The following is a 22,045-nucleotide window of genomic DNA, read 5'->3' as shown; positions in this document are numbered from 1 at the left end:
GTGTACACATTGATGTATTTCTGATCTCTTAAAGTACATCTCTTCACATTCAAAACTATGCAAGCAAGTGAAGTGCCTAGAACATCTCCAAACATGCCCTGACACATTCTTAGTCACAAGAAATCCTGTTAAACATGTGGAAAACCCAAGAACATTCCCAGACAAGTCATCATTCCAAAGGAGACAAGAACTGTGTGTGCTAGATATATGTGGCTCAGACACAGCTTAAAATATTAGTCCGTAATTCCTGTAGTCAGTTGTGAAGGACAGCATTGGACATTTCCTCTTAGAGCAGAATTTCTCAAACTCAGCACTAGCATTTAGCTAATTGTTGTGGGGGCCGTCCTGTGCGTTGTAGGATGTTAGCCGCATCCTTGGCCTCTACCCACTAGGTGTCAGCAGTAGCACCCTAGTGAACAATCAAAATGATTGCATTTAATTACATTTAAAAATTACATTTTATCATATTTTAAAAGTCTCCAGACATTGTCAAAAATGCCCTGACAGGGAAGGGGGCAAAATCACCCCCAGCTGAAAGTCACTGTCTTTGAGCATTTGTCATTTTCAACCTTTACCTTCTGTCCCAAACTTTGGTATCTCACCAAATTTCAGAAAACCTCCAAAATTGTCTTTAAAATTTCATGTTTTCTTCATGGCCTGCAGCATTTATTCAAATGAATGAAAAAGTTTATTTAAGCTATTATAAATGAAATAAAAACAATAAAACTGGTGATTTGATGGAAAGGGGGTGCTGTTGGATGGGTAAAGTTGAAAATCACTAAATTAGAACCTTAGTGAAAGTTGATAAAGGATAATTCCAAAAAAATCCTTAGATATTTCTCCAAAACAGGCCAGCAAAAGCAAGACCTTTGAGAGTAAAAGCGTTTAGTTATCAGCAAATATTTAATCTGAAGTATCTCCCGTGTGCCAATAGCAGTAAACTCTGAAGCTACAAAGATAATTAAGACATAACCCATGAAAAAAGAAGAAAAGTAATTGTAACATGAACTTACAACAGTAGACACATATATAAAGTACAATAGAGGCATAGGGAAAGGAGTGACTCACTCTGCCTGTGAAGATTTCACCCACAGAACTTTCAAAATCGGAGTCAATCCTGTCAAACCATACTGCTGCTCCATCAATGGAATTTATGTAATATTCTAAATCCTTTGTTTTCATTTCAAGAGTCTTCACAGCATCTTCACCAGGAGTAGATCTCAAGAAATCACTTTCTTTGCTCATCCATAAGAAGCAGCTCCACATCTGTGAAAGCTTTTATCATGAGATCGCAGCAATTGCGTCACATCTTTATACTCCGCTTCTTGTTCTAGTTTTCTTGCTATTTCCACCACGTCTGCAGTTACTTCCTCTACTGAAGTCTTGAACCCCTCAAAGTATCTGTGAGGCCTGGAATCAGCTTCTTCCAAACTCTTGTTAAGGTTATTTTGACCTCTTCCCATGAATCATGAACATTCTTAATGACATCTAGAATAGTAAATCTTTTCAAGAATGTTCTCAGTTTACTTTGCCCAGATCCATCAGAGAATTACTATCTATGGCAACTATAGCTTTATATATTTTTTTTTAATAATAAGACCTAAAAGTCGAAATTGCTGCTTGTCCCATGGGCTGCAGAATGGGTGTTGTATTAGCAGCATGAAAACAACACAAATCTTGTTGTATATCTCCTGAGCGCTTGAGTGACCAGGTGCATTGTCAATGAGCAATAATACTTCAAAAAGAATCTTTTTTTTTCTGAGCCATAGGTCTTAACAGTGGGCTTAAAATACTCAGTAAACCATGTTGTAAACAGATATGCTGTCATCCAGGCTTTGTTGTTCCATTTGTAGAGCACAGGCAGAGCAGATTTAGTGTAATTCTTGAGGGCCCTAGGATTTGGGGAATGGTAAATGAGGCTGGCTTCAACCTAAAGTCATGAGCTGTATTAGCCGCTAACTGATGAGAAAATTAGCCTATCTTTTGAAGCTTTGAAGCCAGGCATTGACTTCTCCTCTCTAGTTATGAAAGTCCTAAATGGCATCTTTTTCCATTATAAGGCATTTTGGTGTACGTTGAAAGTCTGTTGTTTAAGTGGAGCCTCCTTCATTAATGATCTTAACTAGATCTTCTGGAGAACTTGCTGTAGATTGTATGTCAGCACTTGCTGTTCACCTTGCACTTTTATATTATAGCAATTGTTTCTTTCCCTAAACCTCATGAACCCACCTCTGCTAGATTCAGACTTCTCTTCTGCAGCTTCTTCACCTCTCTCAAACTTCGTAGAATTGAAGAAAGTTAGATCCCTGATTTGGATTAGGCTTTGACTTAAGGGAATTTTGTGGCTGGTTTGATCTTCTATACAGACCACTAAAATCTTCTCCATATCGGCAATAGGGCTGTTTCATTTTTGTATCATTTGTGTGTTCACTGGAGTAGCACTTTTAATTTCCTTCAAGAATTTTTCCCTTGCACTCACAATTTGGCATCACATCCCCCTACCTTGAGTTCTAGCCAAAGGGTGTATAACAGCCTCAGTCCCAACATCTAGTGGTGAAAATATGATCAATTGCTAACCTATCTTATGATCAGGTAGGATGTGAGGAGGATCTCTGAACAACTGTGTGTCTTTCATCCATTTATCCAACGCATTCCCCACGAAGTGTGGTCCACCCTTCCTTATCTGGACCCCCTTATATAGATCTATAAAAAGACAATTTTAATAAATAAACAGAGGAGAAGAGACAAATCTTTCATGAAAAAGAATTCCAAATATTCTGTTTAGATACTGCACCCTCAAGATGATGGAGTATAACTCCCCAGTCAAGTGTGGGCTGCACATCGTGACTTTCTTCCAAAGCGTGTAGTGTGGAAAGGGGGAAAAAGAGGAAATTTACAGTGAAGAAACCTGACAAACCCTATCTCATGAGGAGCATGGCACTGTGCTTTTGTAATCTTCCTCTCAAAACCCATAGCCCGAGTCTAATGATGAGGAAAACATCTGGGAAACACTAGTGAAGGAACATTCTACTAAATGCCTGACCAGTACCCCTCAAAACCGCCAAGACCATCAACAACAGGGCAAGTCTGAGAAACTGTCACAACCAATAGGACTAAATGCAATGTGGTATCCTGGATGGGATCCTGGAGCTGAAAAAGGACATTGGATAAAAACTATGGAGAGCTGAATGAAATGTAGACTTTGACTAATACTAGTATATCAGGATTGATTCACTATAACAGATAACTATTATAAGAGAAACTGGCTGTAGGGAATATCTAAACTATTATCTTCAAAATTTCTGTAAATCTAAAACTGTTCTGAGATGTTTATTTTTAAAAATAATATGAGAAAAGCTAATATTTATTTAACTTTGCTTTGTGGCAAACATTGTGCTAAAATTTTTGATTATATTAACTCACTGAATACTAAGGATGACTTTATGAAATGAGTACTGTTATCCTCAACTTATAGGTAAAGAAGTCGAATAAGTAGATTTCTTAAAGCCAAAGTCTGGGAAATTGGGGAGGGAGGATTCCAGTGCAGTCTGTCTTACTCTAGATTCCATGCTCCTTTTTATCATATTTGTATAACTTAATAACAGACATTGAGCACAAGAAGAATGCTTGTTCAGCGTTTTTCTAGAACTAGCAGTCGTCAAATAGGCCAACAAGGAAGACTAAAGAGAAAAATCTGCACTTGCCACCAGATAAAATAAATGCACTTCTCAAACAGATTGGAAAATTGAGGTTTGAAATAAAGGCAGAAGAAATTCAAGGAATGATGAATCTCACTGAAGCGTTAAAGAAATGCTTATCCCCTGAACTGTGACTCTTGAAACTTGCAGACAGGATGAAGTTGGTCAAGCATTTGAAATGTGTTGAGTTGTAGGACATATACTGTCTAACACATAGGCTATACTGGAGTTAAAATCAGTCAAAACAATTGTAAGGAAAGTAGGGGGAATGAAATCTAAAGCACCTTAACATGACTGTTCATATACTGTGTCTTACCCAGGTTCTCTTTAGAACTGGGTGTCTCCCTGAACCTAAACCATAGCCCACTGAGCTAGGGCCCAATTACACAGAGTAACTAATATTAATCCCTTTTTCTGCAGTCTAGGAGATGGGCAGCAGGGAGCAATGGAATTCATGACTTATACTCCCAGCTGCTATTCAGTGCGTACTTCAGTTTGTAATTTTGCCTGTTTGTCATTGCCTAAGTATGTTCTACCCCAGTAGCACCTCAGTTCTGATGCCTTCATCAGGTGTTTGCCCTTTCTAGGCTTTTACTGGATTTGACACTCAATAATGTCATCTATAAAATGAGACCATGAATATATGTGTTACAGAGTGATGTTGAAATTAAGTAAGATCGTGTCTTCATAAAATTTCCATAGAATCTCTCATGTAATCTTATGAGACTGGTAGTTGAGCATTTGATTGAAAATGTTGATTAAAGCATGAAATCATACCTTAAATACTGAGTTTTTCACTTAGAAACATATTAATATAATTTTATCCACTGAACTTTTGGTATAAGAACAAGGCCATTTGTTTTGTTTTGGTTTTGTACACAGCTTTGTATATAGTTTTACCATTTGAGTAAACTACCTTAACTTTTCATCAAACGTACCTATAATGAGTAGTCTACAGTATCCAGCTTTGGTTCAAAGTGAAGAAAAGGACTTCCATTTTTTCAAATAGGAAAGTGAAGATGACTTTCTCACCTTTTTTTCTTCAAAGTCACACTAAAGCAACAAATAGAATGAAAAACAGAAACACAAACTCCTTCTTTGACAAAATCAGAATGCATGTTAAATCTCAAACCATGTGTATTATGAAGTACAGTGAAGGAAACGAGGGATGCAGAAAGATGCCAGGAGAAATTGCCCAGGGTTATATATAGATCACTGACAAAACCAGCAGAATATAGTTCTCTAAAGTAGCATGTCCTGAGGAGCAAATACGATCAACTCAGTAAGAATAAATCTCAACTGGTGGGAACAGAATCATGTAAGTGATCTAGAAAGTGGCCTTCTAACCACAAGAGTTCAGCGTATTATGGGTATTGTGTTTTAGAGAAAAAAAAAAAAAAAGCGGTGCTTGTTGATGGATTTAAGTGGATGTTAGAGGAAATTAACTATGACTATGTGTCCTTATTGTGTTCCTGTTGCCTTTGAATTATTCTCTAGGATATATAGTTTTAGATTTATTGTTTTAAACTTTAATTTTACTCAAGATGTTTATTGAGCTCCTACTATGTACCCCAAACAAAGAAACAAGTGAAAAAGTAAATATTTCATCACCTCTTGTTGAAATCAAACAAAATTAATAGAATGTTATTGGTGATTTTATTTATGATATGCTGAGTAATCTATATAGATGCAGAAAATTTAAATGAAAGAATTTAGTTATATTGACTCCTTCCTGAATATCCTTAGAGCTCTTCAGACACCTAAGATTGTTTTAAATTATTATGTTTATTTTACTTTAGAGTATGTTTGATAAAGAAAGATTTTTTCACTGTTGTTAAATAAGTTTATTTATTATTGTTGTTTTATCTTAAAGCTGCCAGAAAAAACTATAATGGACTACTACGAGAAGTATAAGCCTAGAATGAATGAGCTGGAGGCTTTTAATATGGTAAATCTCAGAATTAAACATATTAAACTAAATATGTTGCTAGACTTGAATAGGATCCTATTAAATTTTATAACAGGACCAACCAATCTATGTTGTTTTTCTCTCAATGTAGAAAAACCGTTTTGGATCATTTCCTATTTCAGAACTATATTAGGTGTCAATAATGTAATAAAGAGAACACATGGTAGATTTCTCTTAAAGTGTTATTATAAATTTACGGAAATAAGTTTTAGAGTTCTTTGAACACATATTGGTCTCAGTTAATTCACAAGCATTCCTTTTAATGAATTTCATTCTTAGTACCCCTTTAAAAGCTTTCTATCACATATGTATGATTGCTTTTGGAGTCTACCCCAAAGTCACTCAAAGGACATTAGTTTCCTATTACTATTAAAGAACAACTTTTGATCTCTGAAGTATTCATTTTCTGAAGATGTACATTGGGTATTGGAGATTTGACCTTACTCAAGTTTCTGTAGGTACATTTTCTTAAACATAAGTGTTATGCTAGTATTTTTGTTTGTTTTGAAGTACCACCATCCTATTTTATTCTTTCTTTTAGTTGAAAGTTGTTCTTGCTCCTTGTATAGAGACATTGATTCTTCTGGATCGACTTTGCTACCTGAAAGAGCAGGTAAATTATGTTAATTTTAAATGCATCACAAATATCTTTATTAGATCCAGTAATATGGATCCACTTATAACTAGGATAACTTAATTTCACGTAGAACTAGTAAGGTAATTTTTCTCATTATATTTTCCAAGTTTAAACATTCTTTCCATCTCTTGAAACAAAAACATATGTACAACAGATGTTTTCAGCAAAGCTGCTATAATAAAGTTTACATTCTTTTAATTGTATGGTAATTACTGTATAGTAGGTACTGAACTCAAACCATCATTTGTGACATATTGTATAGCTAAAATTAATAAGGCCATACATAAAAGTTGTCATTCATATATTTTATTTTGTAAAAATTACCTTTTAATTCACTTTTGAATTTTGGGACATATGCACTCTGCAGTATAGAAATTTCTTTCTGATCAATGAAAATTGCTTCTTTTTTTGCAGTCTTATTTGTTACATCTATGTTGAATGACCAAAAAAATTGGACTTTTGATTATCTTTGGGGAAAATGAGTTTTTCAGATTCTACTCTAAGCTGTGGTCAAAATAAAGTTTTTGAACTGTTTAAAAAAAGTGCATTTGTGGATTCAGCTTTATGTTTCCACTATAAACTCTTTATTTTAATAATTCTGTTTTATCATATGGGGAGCTTCTTTTCAACAGGCTACTTGAAACAAGTGGATTTTTAATAAATGGTGTTTTTGTGGAGAAAGGCAATTTTTAAATATTTAGATACTGATGTACTTTCCTAAGCTACTAACTCAAAATCACTGGAAAGTTTTGGTTCCCAAGTTGGTGGTTGACAGAATCAGGCCTATTTTACTCCTCATTTCCCTTTTCAAAACAATTGCCAGTGACCTCAGTAAAATAGGCAAAATGGTGTGCACCAAGATTAAAAGATTGATAATGAAGTGATAGAGATCATATAATTTTTAATTTTCTTAATAGTTTAAATAGCATTTTACTATTATAAAAGTAACATTTATGTTAGAAAATTTGAATGAAGAATATGAAAAAAGAAAACTAAAAGTAATGATAATCTCACCCTTCAGCATTAGCTATTAGTTGTGTTTTCTAGCGCTTCTAATGTATGTATGTTGCATGTATATGTTTGAGCATTTATTTCTACTTTAATTAGGTGCAGTGTTGCATCTAATTTATTTGTTTTATATAGAATTTTTCCAACTCATTAAATGTACTACAGAAGCTGAATAACATTTCATCATACAATAATTTACTTAAGTAATACCCAGTTGTTACTAGCCACTTTCCATTTTTCACAGTTGCAGCAAAGAGTGGCCTTGTGGTTCACTCTCCATGTAAGTCTTTATTTCTTCAGCTTAAATTCCCAAAGGTGAAATTCTAAATGTTAATTTTATTCAACAGAAAAAAATTTTTTTTATATAATTTGTGTTTTTACATGGTTTTTGTATTCCAGTATATGGTCTGACATCTTTCGTTTTTACCCTCAACAAATAGTTGTCTATTTAAATCAGTTATCTCTTTGCAGGATGATATTGCATGGTCTGCGCTTGTGAAGTTGTTTGATCCTGTGAAATCTCCCAGGTGTTATGCTATTATTGCGCTGAAGAAGCAGCAGTGATTTCAGTTGAAGCAAGGTAATAGATGTATCTGTTTGTGGAACCTATTGCTAATTTTGCTTTTTTAAACATTAATGCCATGTTACATAAGTATTTGAAAAACATTTCTAAGTATTTTAAATAGACGATAAAATAACAGCTAACAACAGAATGCCTTAATCCATTTTTCCATTGTCAAAGCATATATTAATGAAATAAGAACTCATGAAAATATTGTAAAAGGACTGACCTACATTCCTAAGTTAGTACATCCATGGTAATCTGCGTCTTGCTTCCTGTTCAATATCTGAGACCCATGATATTTGCTAACTGTTTTACTGACTTAAAAACAGATAAAAGGTATAGGTGTATGTATAGTAGAACCAGTTGGGTCTGAAGATCATTTACATTTTCTTCCACCTTTTGGAAGGATTTACCATGTTATCAGAGGGAAAAATTCACGCTTAAATAAATGCCCAGGAGCCAGGATAGACATAAAAAGGGCCTAATATAAAGCATATTTTATACTGCCTTTTAGTCTAAATTAACGCGAGGAAATATTCCATGTCCTTAAAGGAATATGCACCTTGAAGGTGAGATATTCACTTTAAAGATTCTTGAGGCTATTTATCTTACTAAAATGAAGGATGGGTTGGCACTTACTGGAATTGCTTTTTGTTCTTTAAAAGGCCAGTCTAAGAAAAGCAAGAGTGAATAAGACAAGGCCAGCCTCTGCCCAGTGTGGTAAATGTTCCTTTCATTATTAAAAAACTTGAGGTTTCTAATACACATGGAAGAGATGGACAGCTGGGAAAAAAGCTTCCTTGATGCTCAGAGACTGTGTAAAATTCTTCCAGAAGAAAAAGTAACTCTTTCTTAAATTTCAGAGTCTATCCACAGATGAGAATAGTTCTTTGCTTTAGGTTGTGATACTGAGTTTGCAGCCAGTATACAAGTGAATGATCAGCTGCTTTGAAGAGCTAGTACAAAGCTTTTTATTCTGAAATTTTCAGACTTGTCCAGAAATGGAGCATAGAATATAATGAATCCCCACGTACACATCACCAACTTCACTAATGATCAGCATTTACCCGTGTTGTTTCATCTGTGCATACACAAGCAGGCGCACACACACACCCTTGCCACCACACCCATCTTCCCCAGAGAATTCTAAAGCAAGTCTCAGGCAGTTTGTTATTTCACATATTTCATATACTTTAGTATATATTTCTAAGTTATGGATTTTTTTCCGTAATAATCTGTTACTTGTCCTCATTCACATTTCCGTGATTGGCTCGAAATTTCTTTTATATCAGTTTGTTCAATTCAGAATGAAAACAGGGTTCACCCATTTTCATTTGTTTGATGTGTCTCTTTAGGTTGCTTATTTTACTCTCTTTTATTTCCTCATATTGTTTGCTATATGAGTAGCTATCTCAGAAGGAACAGAAAACCTTTCCAGCCTACTTTCTTTCCTTTTATCATTTCAATTTCTATATAAAATTTTACACGTTTTTTTCTGAAGCCCAAATAGTTGTATAACATTCTTTTCCCATTATAATAAAGAAAGAAAAGAACCTTATATGTGTAAAGCTCTGTTTAATGTAAGGAAGTGCATTACAACTGTTTTAACCAAGGAGACTATTTTATAGTCACTTCCGAATGTTTTAAAACACTGTCAGAAATTGCGTTTACCAATTAACAGCTTTCCAGTTTTTATTAATCAGAGAAAAATGTGAGATCCCAGCATCTAATCAACATGAAATGACCTGTATGATCACACTGAGATGATAACATCTTAGCAAGAGGCAAAGAAATGTAATATTTTGGTAGATGAATCCCCATTGCAATGTTTGTAGACTCTCATCTCATAAAAACTGCTCTGTGATAACTCATTTACAGTTGAGCTGAAGAATGTGGTGCATTGGCAGGGGCACCATTTCTGACAGTTACTTTCTGGGTGAGTTAAAGCAAGACACTTAATACCTCAGCACCTCATTTGTAAAGTAGGGTTTTATTTGATATTTATTTTATAAACATTTATTGACTGCCTACCATGTGTCAGAGATTATGCTAGATAGGCACTGGCACTATGGAGACAAACAAGAGATATGTCCCTGCCTCAGAGTTCACAGTCCAGCGAGGAAGTCAGTAAAATTACTAATTACACTAGTCAGTACTGTAACTACTCTACAGGGCTGGGAGGGTCAGGGCGCAGGATTCTGTAAGGTATCTTCAAATTAACAGACTTGGGGGAAGAAGAACTCAGTAGTATTAGTACCATAGTTTAGATTCACATGAGTTGTTTTGTGTCCTTGTCTGTCACTTAACTGTTCAGTGTGCCTCAGTTTTCTCACTGTAAAAATAACGTAAGAACAGAGTTAACTCATACGGTTGTTATGAAGATTAAAGGAATAAATATATGTTGTTGAATTCCCCCAAAATATCTCCAGGCACCCTGTTAATAAAGCAAAACTAAGTTTATTGGAATTCTCTGCAGTAATAGAGGACTTCCCCTTGACAGTTCTGACAGTCTCTGAAGGGGGAAGTCAGTGGAGTATATTTATAGGATTTGAAAGTCTGGGCTCTAGTTTAAGTTCACTTTTTAAAGATGAAGGACAGACTGGGAGTTGGAAAAGTTTGTGACATAAGCTTTATGGTTAGTATCTACAGTGAAGTGAGGGTCTTGAAGCAAGTCTTGATAAGTAAACTATTGCTTGATAAGAGAACCCTTTGGCAAGGTGAACAGATTGCCTGAGATAAATTAATATATTGGAACTTCCTGAAACAATGAAGTTATTTATTGGTTTACAGTCTTATCTTCTTTGGGCAAAGTTTTCGTGTAACAAATAAATCATGTTAACACAGGTGGTCTCAGTTCTTAGACCTCATAGCTCTTTTATATTGATGTAGATGGTTGTCATTCTCAATGTAAAGGACGTAATTCCTGGCACATAATGCGTAATATAAAAGCAATATTTGTGTTTTTAAGTGCCCTAGAGGGAGAGAAATGGGAACTTAACCATGTTTATAACATTGATTTTATAGGAAAAATACAAAATGTATTCTAAGTTCTAACCAGACAACTTATGAATGAATTGTTAGTGTCCCCATTCAAAATCTGAGGAATTGTCTGTGTTTAAAAGTAGGTTTGATTATTGGATAAAGAACATTACTTTATGTTCAGTGGATAAGTTCACAGTAATTTTACTTGCTGACATAATCTATTATTTTAAGATTAATATTTATTCTAGGATAATTTCTGACAATGATTATTCTGTACCAGTAGATATAAATGTAGAGATTTATACAAAAAAACCTCCATACTACCTGCATCTGAACATTGTTCTTTAATCCGTGTTTCTATTTACTGTGCATAATAATTAGTAGTAGTATTAATAGTATACTTATTGTTATTGCCCTCTTTAACATGCACGGTTATTCCAGTCTTTGTCATAAGGCATGAGTCATCCCCCCCCCGACCCCAGCCCCGGATGGCTATGAGCTAAATTGACTGCTTTATTTTTATACATATGTTTGATTTTTTTTATTGAGGTATAGTTGATTTACATATTATCTTTCAAGTGTACAAAGTAGTGATTCACAATTTTTAAAGGTGACACTCCATTTATATTATTATAAAATATTGGCTATATTTCCTATACTGTATATCCTTATAGCTTATTTGCTTTATACATAGTAGTTTGTATTCTTAATCCCCTACCACTATCCCTCTTTCTTTTCCTCTCCCCACTGGTATCCACTAGCTTGTTCTCTAAATCTCTGAATACATTTCTTTTTTGTTATATTCATTGATTTGTTTTATTTTTTAGATTCCATATATAAGTGATAACATACAGTTTTTCTCTTTCTCTGTCTGACCTATCCACTAAGCATAATACCTTCCAAATCTATCCATGCTGTTTCAAGTGGAAAAATTTCATTCTTTTTTATGGCTGAACAGTATTTCATTGTGTGTGTGTATATATATATATATAAAGTACATATATAAATACATAGAAAATTCCCATATGCTTTATTTTTTTCCTTCTAGTTTTATTGAAATGTAATTGACATACAGCACTGTACACATTTACAGTTTATGGCATAATGATCTGACTTACATCATGGAATGATTGGGATAATAAGTTTAATGAACATCCATCAACTCATATATATACAAAATTAAAGAAATAGAAAAAATGTATTTTTCCCTGTGATAAAGACTTTTAAGACTTACTCTTTTAAAAACTTTCATATGTAACATACAGCAGTGTTAGTTATTTTTTATCAGTGTTTTACATTATATCCTTAGTGCTTATTTATCTTATAACTAAAAGTTTGTACCTTTTGACTGCCTTCGTCCAGTTTCCTCTCCCTAAATCCCCCCCCTCAGGGACACCACAAATCTGATCTCTTTTTCTATGAGTTTGTTTGTTTTTGAAGTATAATTCACTTACAACACTATGTTAGTTCCTGTTTCGCAGCACAGTGATTTCATATTTCTATCCATTTCAAGATGATCACCATGATAACACTAGTAACTCTAGTTAGATCTGTTATGATACAAAGATATTACATAGTTATTGACTGTAGTCCCCACACTGTATATTTCATACCCATAACTCATTTATTTTGCAATCAGAATTTTGTAACTCTTAGTCTCTTCACCTGTTTCTTTCCTCCCCTCTGACAATCATCTGTTTGTTGTCTGTGTCTATGAATTTGTATCTCTTTAGTTATGTTTGTTCATTGGTCTTGCTTTTTAGATTCCGCATGTAAGTAAAATCATATGATGTTTGTCTTTCTCTATCTGACTTATTTCACTTAGCACAAATCTCTCAAGGTCCATCCACATTGTCACAAATGGCAAGGTTTCATTCTTTTTTATGGCTGAATAATATTCTATTATATATATTACATATATATATACATATCACATCTTCTTATTCATTTATCTCTCAAAAGGCACATAGATTGCTTCCATATCTTGGTTTTTGTAAATAATGCTGCAGTGAACATAGGAGTGCATATATATTTTTGAATTAGTGTTTTTAGTTCCTTCATATACTGAAGAGTGGAATTACTGGATCATATGGTAGTTCTATTTTTAATTTTTTAAGGGATCTCTGTTTTCCATAGTGGCTGCATCAATTTATGTTCCTACCAGCAATGCACAAGGGCTCTCTTTTTTCCACATCCTCACCATATATTTGTCATTTGTGTTCTTTTTGATGATAGCCACTCTGACAGTGTGAGATGATACCTCACTGTGGTCTTGATTTGCATTTCCCTGATGACTGGTGGTGTTGAGCATCTTTTGGCCATGAAAATGTCCTCTTTGGAAAAATGTCTCTTCAGATGCTCTGCCCATTTTTGATTGGGTTGTTTATGGGGTTGTGTGTGTGTGTTTGATGTTGAATTGTATGAGTTCTTCCTAAATTTTGGATATTAACTTTTTATTGGATATATTGTTTGCAAATATCTTCTCCCATTCAGTAGGTGATCTTTTCATTTTGTTGATAGTTTCCTATGCTGTGCAAAGCCTTTTAGTTTGATGTAGTCCCATGTGTTTATTTTTGCTTTTGTTTCCTTTGCCTGAGGAGACATATCCAAAAAAATATTACTGAGACCGATGTCAGAGAGCTTAATTTCCTATGTTTTCCTCCAGAATTTTTATGGTTTCAGGTTTTACATTTAAATTTTAATCCATTTTGAATTTATTTTTATGCACGGTATGAGAGGGTAGTCCAGGTTGATTCTTTTGCATGTAGCTGTCCAGTTTGCCCAGCACCATTTATTGAAGAGGCTGTCTTTTCCCCATAGTATATTCTTGCATCCTTTGTCGTAGATTAATTGCCCATTAGTGTGGGTTCATTTCTGGGCTCTCTGTTCTGTTCCATTGATTTGTGTGTCTGTTTTTGTACCAATACCGTACTGTTTTGATTACCATAGCTCTGTAGTATTTGAAATCAGGGAGCATGATATTCCAATCTTGCTCTTTCTCAAAATTGTTTTGGTTATTCAAGGACTTTTGTGTTTTAATACAAATTTTAGAATTATTTGTTCTCTTTCTATGAAAAATGCCACTGGAGTTTTGATAGGGTCCCATAGGCTTTAAATATAAGAATTATGCATCTAAATAACTTTTGAGTCAAAGAAGAAATCACAGTGGAAATCAGAAAATATTTTGAATAATAATGAAAATAATTGAATTGAATTATAATGAAAAAATTATAAAATTTTTGTTACACATTGTAATTTTCATTGCAAATTACACATCAAAACTTTTGAGATGAGCTAAAACCATGATATAAGGAAACAATAGCTTTAAACACATATTAGAAAAGAAAAAGACCGAAGATTAAAAGATAACTGGTTAGTGGAAGAAAAATATGCAGAGGAATAATTAACACCTCTTAAGTTGGTTCTTAGATAACTAATAAAATTGACGTAACTCTGGCAAGAGTAATCATTTAAAAAAAAATAAGAGTATTCAAATAACCAATATCAGGAATATAAAAGACAGCATCACTGTGGAGCCTGCCAAAATTCTAAAGGTAATATGAATATTATGTACAACTTTATAATATTTTTTGAAATTTAAACATTTGTATACAATGGAGAATTTTCTCCAAGAAACACAATATGCCAAAGCTGCCTCAAGAAGAAAAATAAAACATGAATAATTATATAACTATTAAATTGAATCTGCAATTAATCCTTTATTAATTCCCTATATCTCAATAAAAGTATGTTGTGGGTGCTAAATATAATTCAGCCACCCCAGTATCTTGTTAGTACACAACTAGGTGACTATGACGGTGCTAGACACTAAAGGTTGGAGAGAAGGATTTAGAAACTTTTGATAGTTCCTAATCTTCAGGAGTTCATACTCTAATCATTGAAACACATACGAGAGGAGTATGGTAGAGGTAAGATTTAGATAATGACATTTAGGAGAAGAAAGTGTCTACATAGACACACAATCCTTTACCATGAACTGTGTCCTAGACTGTTCACTTCTGTCCCATTCTTCCTCTTAATTACAGTTTCCTTTAGGTTGTTTTTAAATGTGGTCAGTAGAACGGCTTGTTTTCATGGAGGAGGACTGTTTAAGAAATAATCTGCTATGTGAAGTATGTGCTCTGGTTCACCTGTGACCAAAGAAACTCAAAGGCTCCAAACCTCCCCAAATGATTTGTACTTGGCCAATGATGTTACGGCTACACGTGTGGAAATTTATTAACTGATGTGTTTACCTCAGTGGATTGCCTCATTAAGTTTGCAGATATTCTATCAATGGAAGACCTTTTTTTAAAAAAGTGTACTACCTTTATTAGAATTTTCCAATGCACAATGTAGAATAAGAGAGTTAACACATTTCAGCACAGAACAAAGGGGAATGTATTTAAATCTCATGGGAGGAAAAGCCTAATTTTAGAAAAACAGAGAATGTATGCAAATTCCAACCTGAAATTCAACATGTTGCTTTCCACTTGGTCAACATAGGATTTGGTGTGCATCAGCTAATGATGTTGAACTAAATGCACATGTATTCTGAGTTAGCTGCCCTCTCAGGAAAGAATCCAGTCTTCTAATACTGTTCCGACACTTCTAAGAAAAAGAACTCTTGGTGGTTTTCCATCAAGTAAAGTATACTCAAATAATGTGTTTCTTGGGAAAGATAAAACAATTCCAGATCCATTTGATTATAACAGTAGACATCTCTGGTGCTCTGGTGACTTCAGACTATTTCCAATTTTAGTAGACAGTATAACTGTGCAGGTAAACCTCTGTGAATAAAGGCATAAGGGACAGATTTTAAATCATACAGAAAAAATAATGTTAGTGCTCTATTTCTCCTTAACTCAAAAGGACAGAAGTAAAAATAAAACTGAAGGCAAAGGAGGATTCACTTTTAGTTTTCAGTATATTGACCATCATTCTGTGTGTGCAGACAATGCCTTTCAAGTGTCCACATTTACATTACCAGCTTATACTATATTCAGGAAGCTACCTCTTAACAACAGGTTATACTGTATTGAGAAATGATATTTAGTAGTTTTGAGGGTCAGCATTTACAGTATAAGAACTGAAAGCTCTTGCAAGATAAATGATTTTCTTGGATTACTTTTCTCTTAAGAATAGCAAGTACTGTTCTTTATCTTGAAAATAAACAGATTTGAAATTCTTTTAAAATATACTTCATATTTCAGATCTCTAGCACAGTTTTAATACCCACTTTTGTTAATGAGGTTATTGGTAATGTGTTTTCATTCTCATAAATTGGTTGCAGATGCTTAGAGAAGAAAGGATTTCATTAAAATTACTGCTATTAATAGCATACCTCCTACCTTTAAGATTAATGAAACAATACTAAATTCAACCAAGATCTCCTTAGTGTTCTGTTATTATGAAAATTAAAACTTTATATCCCTTGGAATTTTGTTTAGTTAAATAAGTAAAGCTATGTTATAGAGCTTCTGAAGGTCATAGTAGCCTACTGGAGTCACATCAAATACACATTTAATTTATGTCCTGATTTTTAGATTCTAACCTTTCTCTAAGATACAAATGCATAAGAAGTATAGGATAGCTGTTTGTTGGGGCCAGAATAGAAATGCTATCTTGGAAAGTTAGACTAAGCAGAAGACTAAATCTCTCTAACTTTTTGAAGAGCAGGGTATACGTACTTCTGATCAAGTGAGACATATAAAGTCCAATGAAACTTTTTAAAAACTATTTTTATTAAAGTATAGTCAGTTTACAATGTTGTGTCAATTTCTGGTGTATAGCACAATACTTCAGTCATATAGGAACATACATATATTCATTTTCATATTCTTTTTAACCATAAGTTACTACAAGATACTGAATATAGTTCCCTGTGCTATACAGTATAAACTTATTTATCTATTTTATATATATAGTAGTTAGTATCTGCAAATCTCGACCTTCCAATTTATCCCTTTTCTCCCCCTTCCCCCTGTTTAACATAAGTTTATTTTCTATGTCTGTGAGTCTGTTTTGTAAATTTTTTTTTTTTAGATTCTACATGTAAGTGGTATCATATGGTATTTTTCCTTCTCTTTCTTGGCTTACTTCACTTAGAATTACATTCTCCAGGTCCATCCATGTTGCTGCAAATGGCATTATTTTATTATTTTTTATGGCTGACTAATATTCCATTGTGTAAATATACCACAATTTCTTTATCCAGTCATCTGTTGATGGACATTTATGTTGTTTCCATGTCTAGGCTATTCTAAATAGTGCTTTATGAACATTGGGGTGCATGTATCATTTTGAATTAAACATCTATGAACTGGGTGTTTTCACAATAAACCTCAATCCTCAGAACAACAAACTAATTCAATAATATACATTAGGAATATAAATCCTTAGTATCAGAACAGTAGTGTAAACCCAAGGAGCAAGCAGTAATTCTTTAGAATAGTTCACCCATTCTTCATTCACTGTAAGGATTTAATTGTTATCTTGAAAGCATAATGATTTCAATGCTCAGTATCTACTTACAGACTTCCTTTTTGTTTTTCCCTTTTGTCTAGCTCTGTGGTACCCAAATTTGGTGAGCCAACGATTTAAAGTGTAAAGTACTGTATTCAAAACTAAACAACCATGTAAATTTATTTTCCATAGCAATGTGTTCTCATTGGAAACAAATCTAAGAGATCTTTCAGCTCACTGTTCATAGGTTTGAGAAAAAAATTCAATATTAAGAATCCTATTGACATTCCAAATAATGTATCTTGTGTTTACTACTTTGGGTAATAGATTCATACTTAGCTTTTATTGTCTTATAGGTATATGCTAAGTTAAAATCAGAAGTTGGCAATTTAAAGTAAAAAGTTGCAGCCCAAGGTCACTTTTCAAGGAATTGAACACCATAAATAGTGGTTAATTGTAACTTACTTAGGAAGATCAGTGAAAATCAAGAAGCTTCCTGCCCATGATATTAACTTTAATTTTAATTTTAAAATAAATCTTAAGATACTTGCTAAAAATAAACCCAAGGATAATTGCTAATTATTAAATACCAAATACTTTGACATTTTACATATCATATATACAAGGGCCAACAAAAAAATCAGAGAGGAGGTTTTATGAAGAGGTCTGTAAATAAAATTTGAAAATTCCGAGGCAAAATTTCAAAAACAGCTACCCAAACAGATGACCACACAGCATAATATTAGGGCAGTAACATTCCAAAAAAGCTGGTGGGCATTTAGCAATGCTTAAAACTTCAACGTATGATTTACAGAATGTATTTCTTAGTTACCAATACAGATCTTTCTGGACACCAGAGTGATAAATAAAAATTATAAGAAAGTATTCCAGTATATACTAACACTTCTTTTTACATTTAAGTCCACACCGGTGGCATACTTCCTTGTCCAAAGATGAGTTTCCAGTCATAGAAATAATATGGGAAGCAAAGATTAAAACAGGAAATTCCCTGAATCACTTTTTTTCCTCCAGTTAGCTGAGCTTAGAGTCTTATTACTCAGAAATGCTCTCCACGGACCAACAGCATCAGCATCACCTGGGAACCTGTTAAAAAGGCAGAATCTCAATCCCTACCCCAAACCTACTCAGTCAGAATGGGTATTTTAAGGAGATCTCCGAGTGCTTACCGTTGAAGAAGACAGCCCCTTTAAGGCTCCTCTGAGGTAGTTTTATGCCCAAGAACACAGAAGACCCTGCCAGGCCCCATAGTGTCTGCTGTATTCCAAGGCTGGGGAGCATACAGATCTCAAGGGAACTCACAACCTTGCCCTAAATGGACCACGTCTTGGCTCCTGCTCCCTCTCTTCCTCTTCGGTCACTGCCAAAGAATAAATACAAAGGAGACAAGAATTTCACAAATCCCTCCTGCCTTCAGCTGACATTCTTTAACAGGCATTACTCCAAGGGGACTTGTTAATAAATTTGGGGGGTTGAATTATGGTGATTTTTGCAGCCATTTCTCACAACTGACTATGACCATGTTTTTTGATTATAATGTAAAAGATTTAATTTGAAAGTTAAATTTCACAGTGTGAAAAGATTCTATATTATCTATATATCTACCAGAAAACTCTTAACTTTTGAAAAATATATACAGAAATTAGGAGCAGCTCTTCAAAAGGCCTTCATATCTTTTGGTGGACTCTCCACATCATATGTTGTGCTTTTTTAAGTCTCTGATTATGTTATCTTTCACCCATGGGATCTTTTCATATTAATAAAGATAGCAAACCTATTGGCATTGGAATTTGCACAGAATTTATTAAGAGAATCAAGATACAGTGAATCTATTAAGGCAAATGAATCAGGTTCCTGGGCTAAAGCTCAAATTGCCTTAACATAAAAGCTGTCATTTTTACAAATCTTTGAAAAATGAATAAGGCATTTGGCTCCCAAATAATGTAGTCATACCATTTAATACTCTTTATTTTCTCTCTTCTTGTTTAAAAAAAAATGAAGAAATATATTAAAATTACTCATATTCCCACAACCAAGTAGTTACTTTCAGTTGATCCAAATGCGTGCATTGTTTATATTTGCCTTAACAATCAATATACCATCTTATATTCTGCTGTTTTTACTTAACATGTAATTAACATTTTCCCTTGATTCTCCATTGCAGTGATCATTTTTAATGACTTAAGAGTCCATCCTAATGAGATACACTCTGTTTATCCATTATTTTATTGTTAGACCTTCAGGTTGTTTCTGACTTCCTGGTATTGTACCTAAGACTGCTACAAACACCTTTGAGCATATGGCATTATTCTTTTCTTCAATTATTTACTCTCTGTGGGTATATTCCCAGAAGTAGGATTGCTATTTAAGGGTTAATGATGTCTATTAAATACATTGTATACATTAACTATTTAGGAACTCTGCTTTTTTTCAAGCCAGGGCCAAATTTGCCATTTTTAAACAAATATATAGGATATTTGGATCTAATTTTTTCTCATAAAAGCTTCCAGCTTGTGGAATCATTGGTGGTTAAACAAAGGATCCATAGACAGCTTCATGACAGTGAACTGCAAACCTTGAATGGTCTCCTGCGGAGATATGTGTATATAAAATACAACGAAACTTAGGCAAGCAGTCTGCTCATGACTAGAGAGCGATCAGTTCAGATAACTGAAGTCTTCTACATAAATGTGCCAGTAAATTAAATTTAAATACACCCTCCAAAAATGCACAAATGACCAGTCACCAAATATAAGAATAAATACAAAGAACTCTTCTGTGTGCCCCAAATGATTATTAAAAAAAAAAGAAAAACAAAACTACAATTTAATCTTTGTTGCAAACTGTTTTTCTCTGCCCCAAAGAAACCACCTCCAATCTAGTAAATGCTAAAAGCATATAGTTTAACTGAAATTATGAACAGAGAAAGCCAATTTAAACAGATGTCATAATCAAAACAAATTTACCCCACTTACATGTATTAGTTAATAGATGTCAAAATGGCCAGCTTGACAGGAAGAGAAGAAGGAGCCACTTCAGTTATAGATTTCATGAAATCCCCCTAGAAGTTCCTCTTATATGCAGTCCAGCGGTGTTGCATAAGCCCCTTCCTGGCGAGCAGGGATACATCATCAGTTTCTTTGACAGTTTTGAAAGTCTACTCTCCAGATTGCTCTTTCACCATTCCAGTCTCCATTGAAGCTTCCAGTACGTTAACATAATTCTAGATTCACTACTCTCCAGTGTGCTGGTATCTGAGAGCTCTCTCTGAAGAAGTCTTCTTGAATGGCTAGATCTGTTTAAAAAATTTTGGAGGTGACTCCAGCTTTCTCTTTTTCTTATACACATACATACCATTTATACACAGGGTCCTTGGCAACTCCTCAAATTTTAAAACGTTTTTTAAACTCCAAATGACATGATGGATTATAATAATAATACCAACTAAATATTTATTGAGTGCCTACTTTGTGCTGGAGGTGCTATTCTAAGCACTTTATATTTATTAACTTATTTAATCCTTACAACAGTCCTAAGAGGAAGGGGCTATATTATTTCTGCTGCTTTACTGAAGGGAAAATTGAAATACAGAGAGGTCAAGTAGGAGACTTGCTCCAAGTAGGAGAAGGCAGGGAAGAACTATGAAGTGGTAAAGTCAAAGTTCATATCCAGGCATTCTGGCTTCTGACTGCTTAACCACTACAGATACTGTCTTCTTGATTATTTGAGGGTCTTCTGTGTCTTTTTTTTAATTTCCTCTCGAGAAAATCAAGATATTTGTAGATTCAAAACTCTGCAGACCTCAAGCAATTGATGATTCCTTGGTTGTCCTGCCTCTAAAATGTAGATCTCATTATCTATCAATCACATGGATCTGTTTTTGCATATGGCTAGAATAATATTTGGTTTTTCCTTAGACAGAAACCTAAAAAAAGTTTCCTTGTTAAAATGAAGGAAAATATGTGTACAACTAAAGTCATAAGTAAAGTGATTTTGAATATTCTGCCTAAAATAATAATAGATACTTGCTTTATGTTTTATATTGAAAAATTAAAGCTGAGAGTTCAAGTCACTTTTCCCAAAATAATTTAACTAAAACTGGGAGGTGCTAAAACTCAAAGTAAATAAGTTACAGACAATATTCAGAGAAGGCCACTCAGTGACATGTCTGGAACAAGACAGACAAAGCTATTCTCAACGTGCTCTCTTCTGGCTAACATGTAATTGCTATTTTGTAGCAGTGACTACTTTCAGCCCACTTTAATCCTCCTTCCTTCTATTAAAATTTAAAAAAAAGTAAGACCAGTTATTCAATTTCCCTAGCTTTTTTGACAACCGACAACCTCCCAATCAAAACTGGACCTCACATTTTTAAATCCTCCCTACAACCATTCACTACAATCCAAAGCCTGTAAGAAGCTCCTAAAAACTCTCTTACTGAGATGATCCATAATTCCTCTGGAGTGTATTGCTCCTGGCCACTGTAAGCAAAATAAATCTAATTCAGACTACAGTTTTGTTCTTAGTGCTCTTTGGTTGATGTACTCTAAAAGTTTCTAGATTGTTTGACTAGGTGAAAGGTGTTTGCTGAAGTACACAGAAGAGCAATATTGGGGAGAGCACTGAAAATTCCACTTGGATATGTTGAGTGGAGGTGCTGTTGAGCAATTCAAGCAGTGTTAAAGAAGCACTGGTCTATAAGG

The 22,045-nt window shown here is 34.0% G+C and overlaps 1 protein-coding gene across 8 annotated transcripts in view; it reads left to right on the top strand.

Annotated features, from left to right (window-relative positions):
- METTL25 (methyltransferase like 25) overlaps positions 1 to 22,045 on the top strand; it is a 348,849-nt gene that overhangs the window by 49,629 nt on the left and 277,175 nt on the right. For all 8 annotated transcript variants that reach the window (XR_004324859.1, XR_004324858.1, XM_032493828.1 and 5 more), the window contains exons 10-12: positions 5,572 to 5,646; positions 6,209 to 6,280; positions 7,784 to 7,892. Coding sequence is in view for 6 of the 8 variants with exons in the window: in XM_032493828.1 (XP_032349719.1) it covers positions 5,572 to 5,646; positions 6,209 to 6,280; positions 7,784 to 7,876 (240 nt within the window). In the remaining 2 variants the exon portion in view is untranslated. The remainder of the gene's footprint in view (positions 1 to 5,571; positions 5,647 to 6,208; positions 6,281 to 7,783; positions 7,893 to 22,045) is intronic.

The sequence above is a fragment of the Camelus ferus genome, chromosome 12 (genome assembly GCF_009834535.1).
Source record: "Camelus ferus isolate YT-003-E chromosome 12, BCGSAC_Cfer_1.0, whole genome shotgun sequence".
NCBI lineage: Eukaryota > Metazoa > Chordata > Mammalia > Artiodactyla > Camelidae > Camelus > Camelus ferus.
This window is presented reverse-complemented; position numbering and strand designations above follow the sequence as displayed.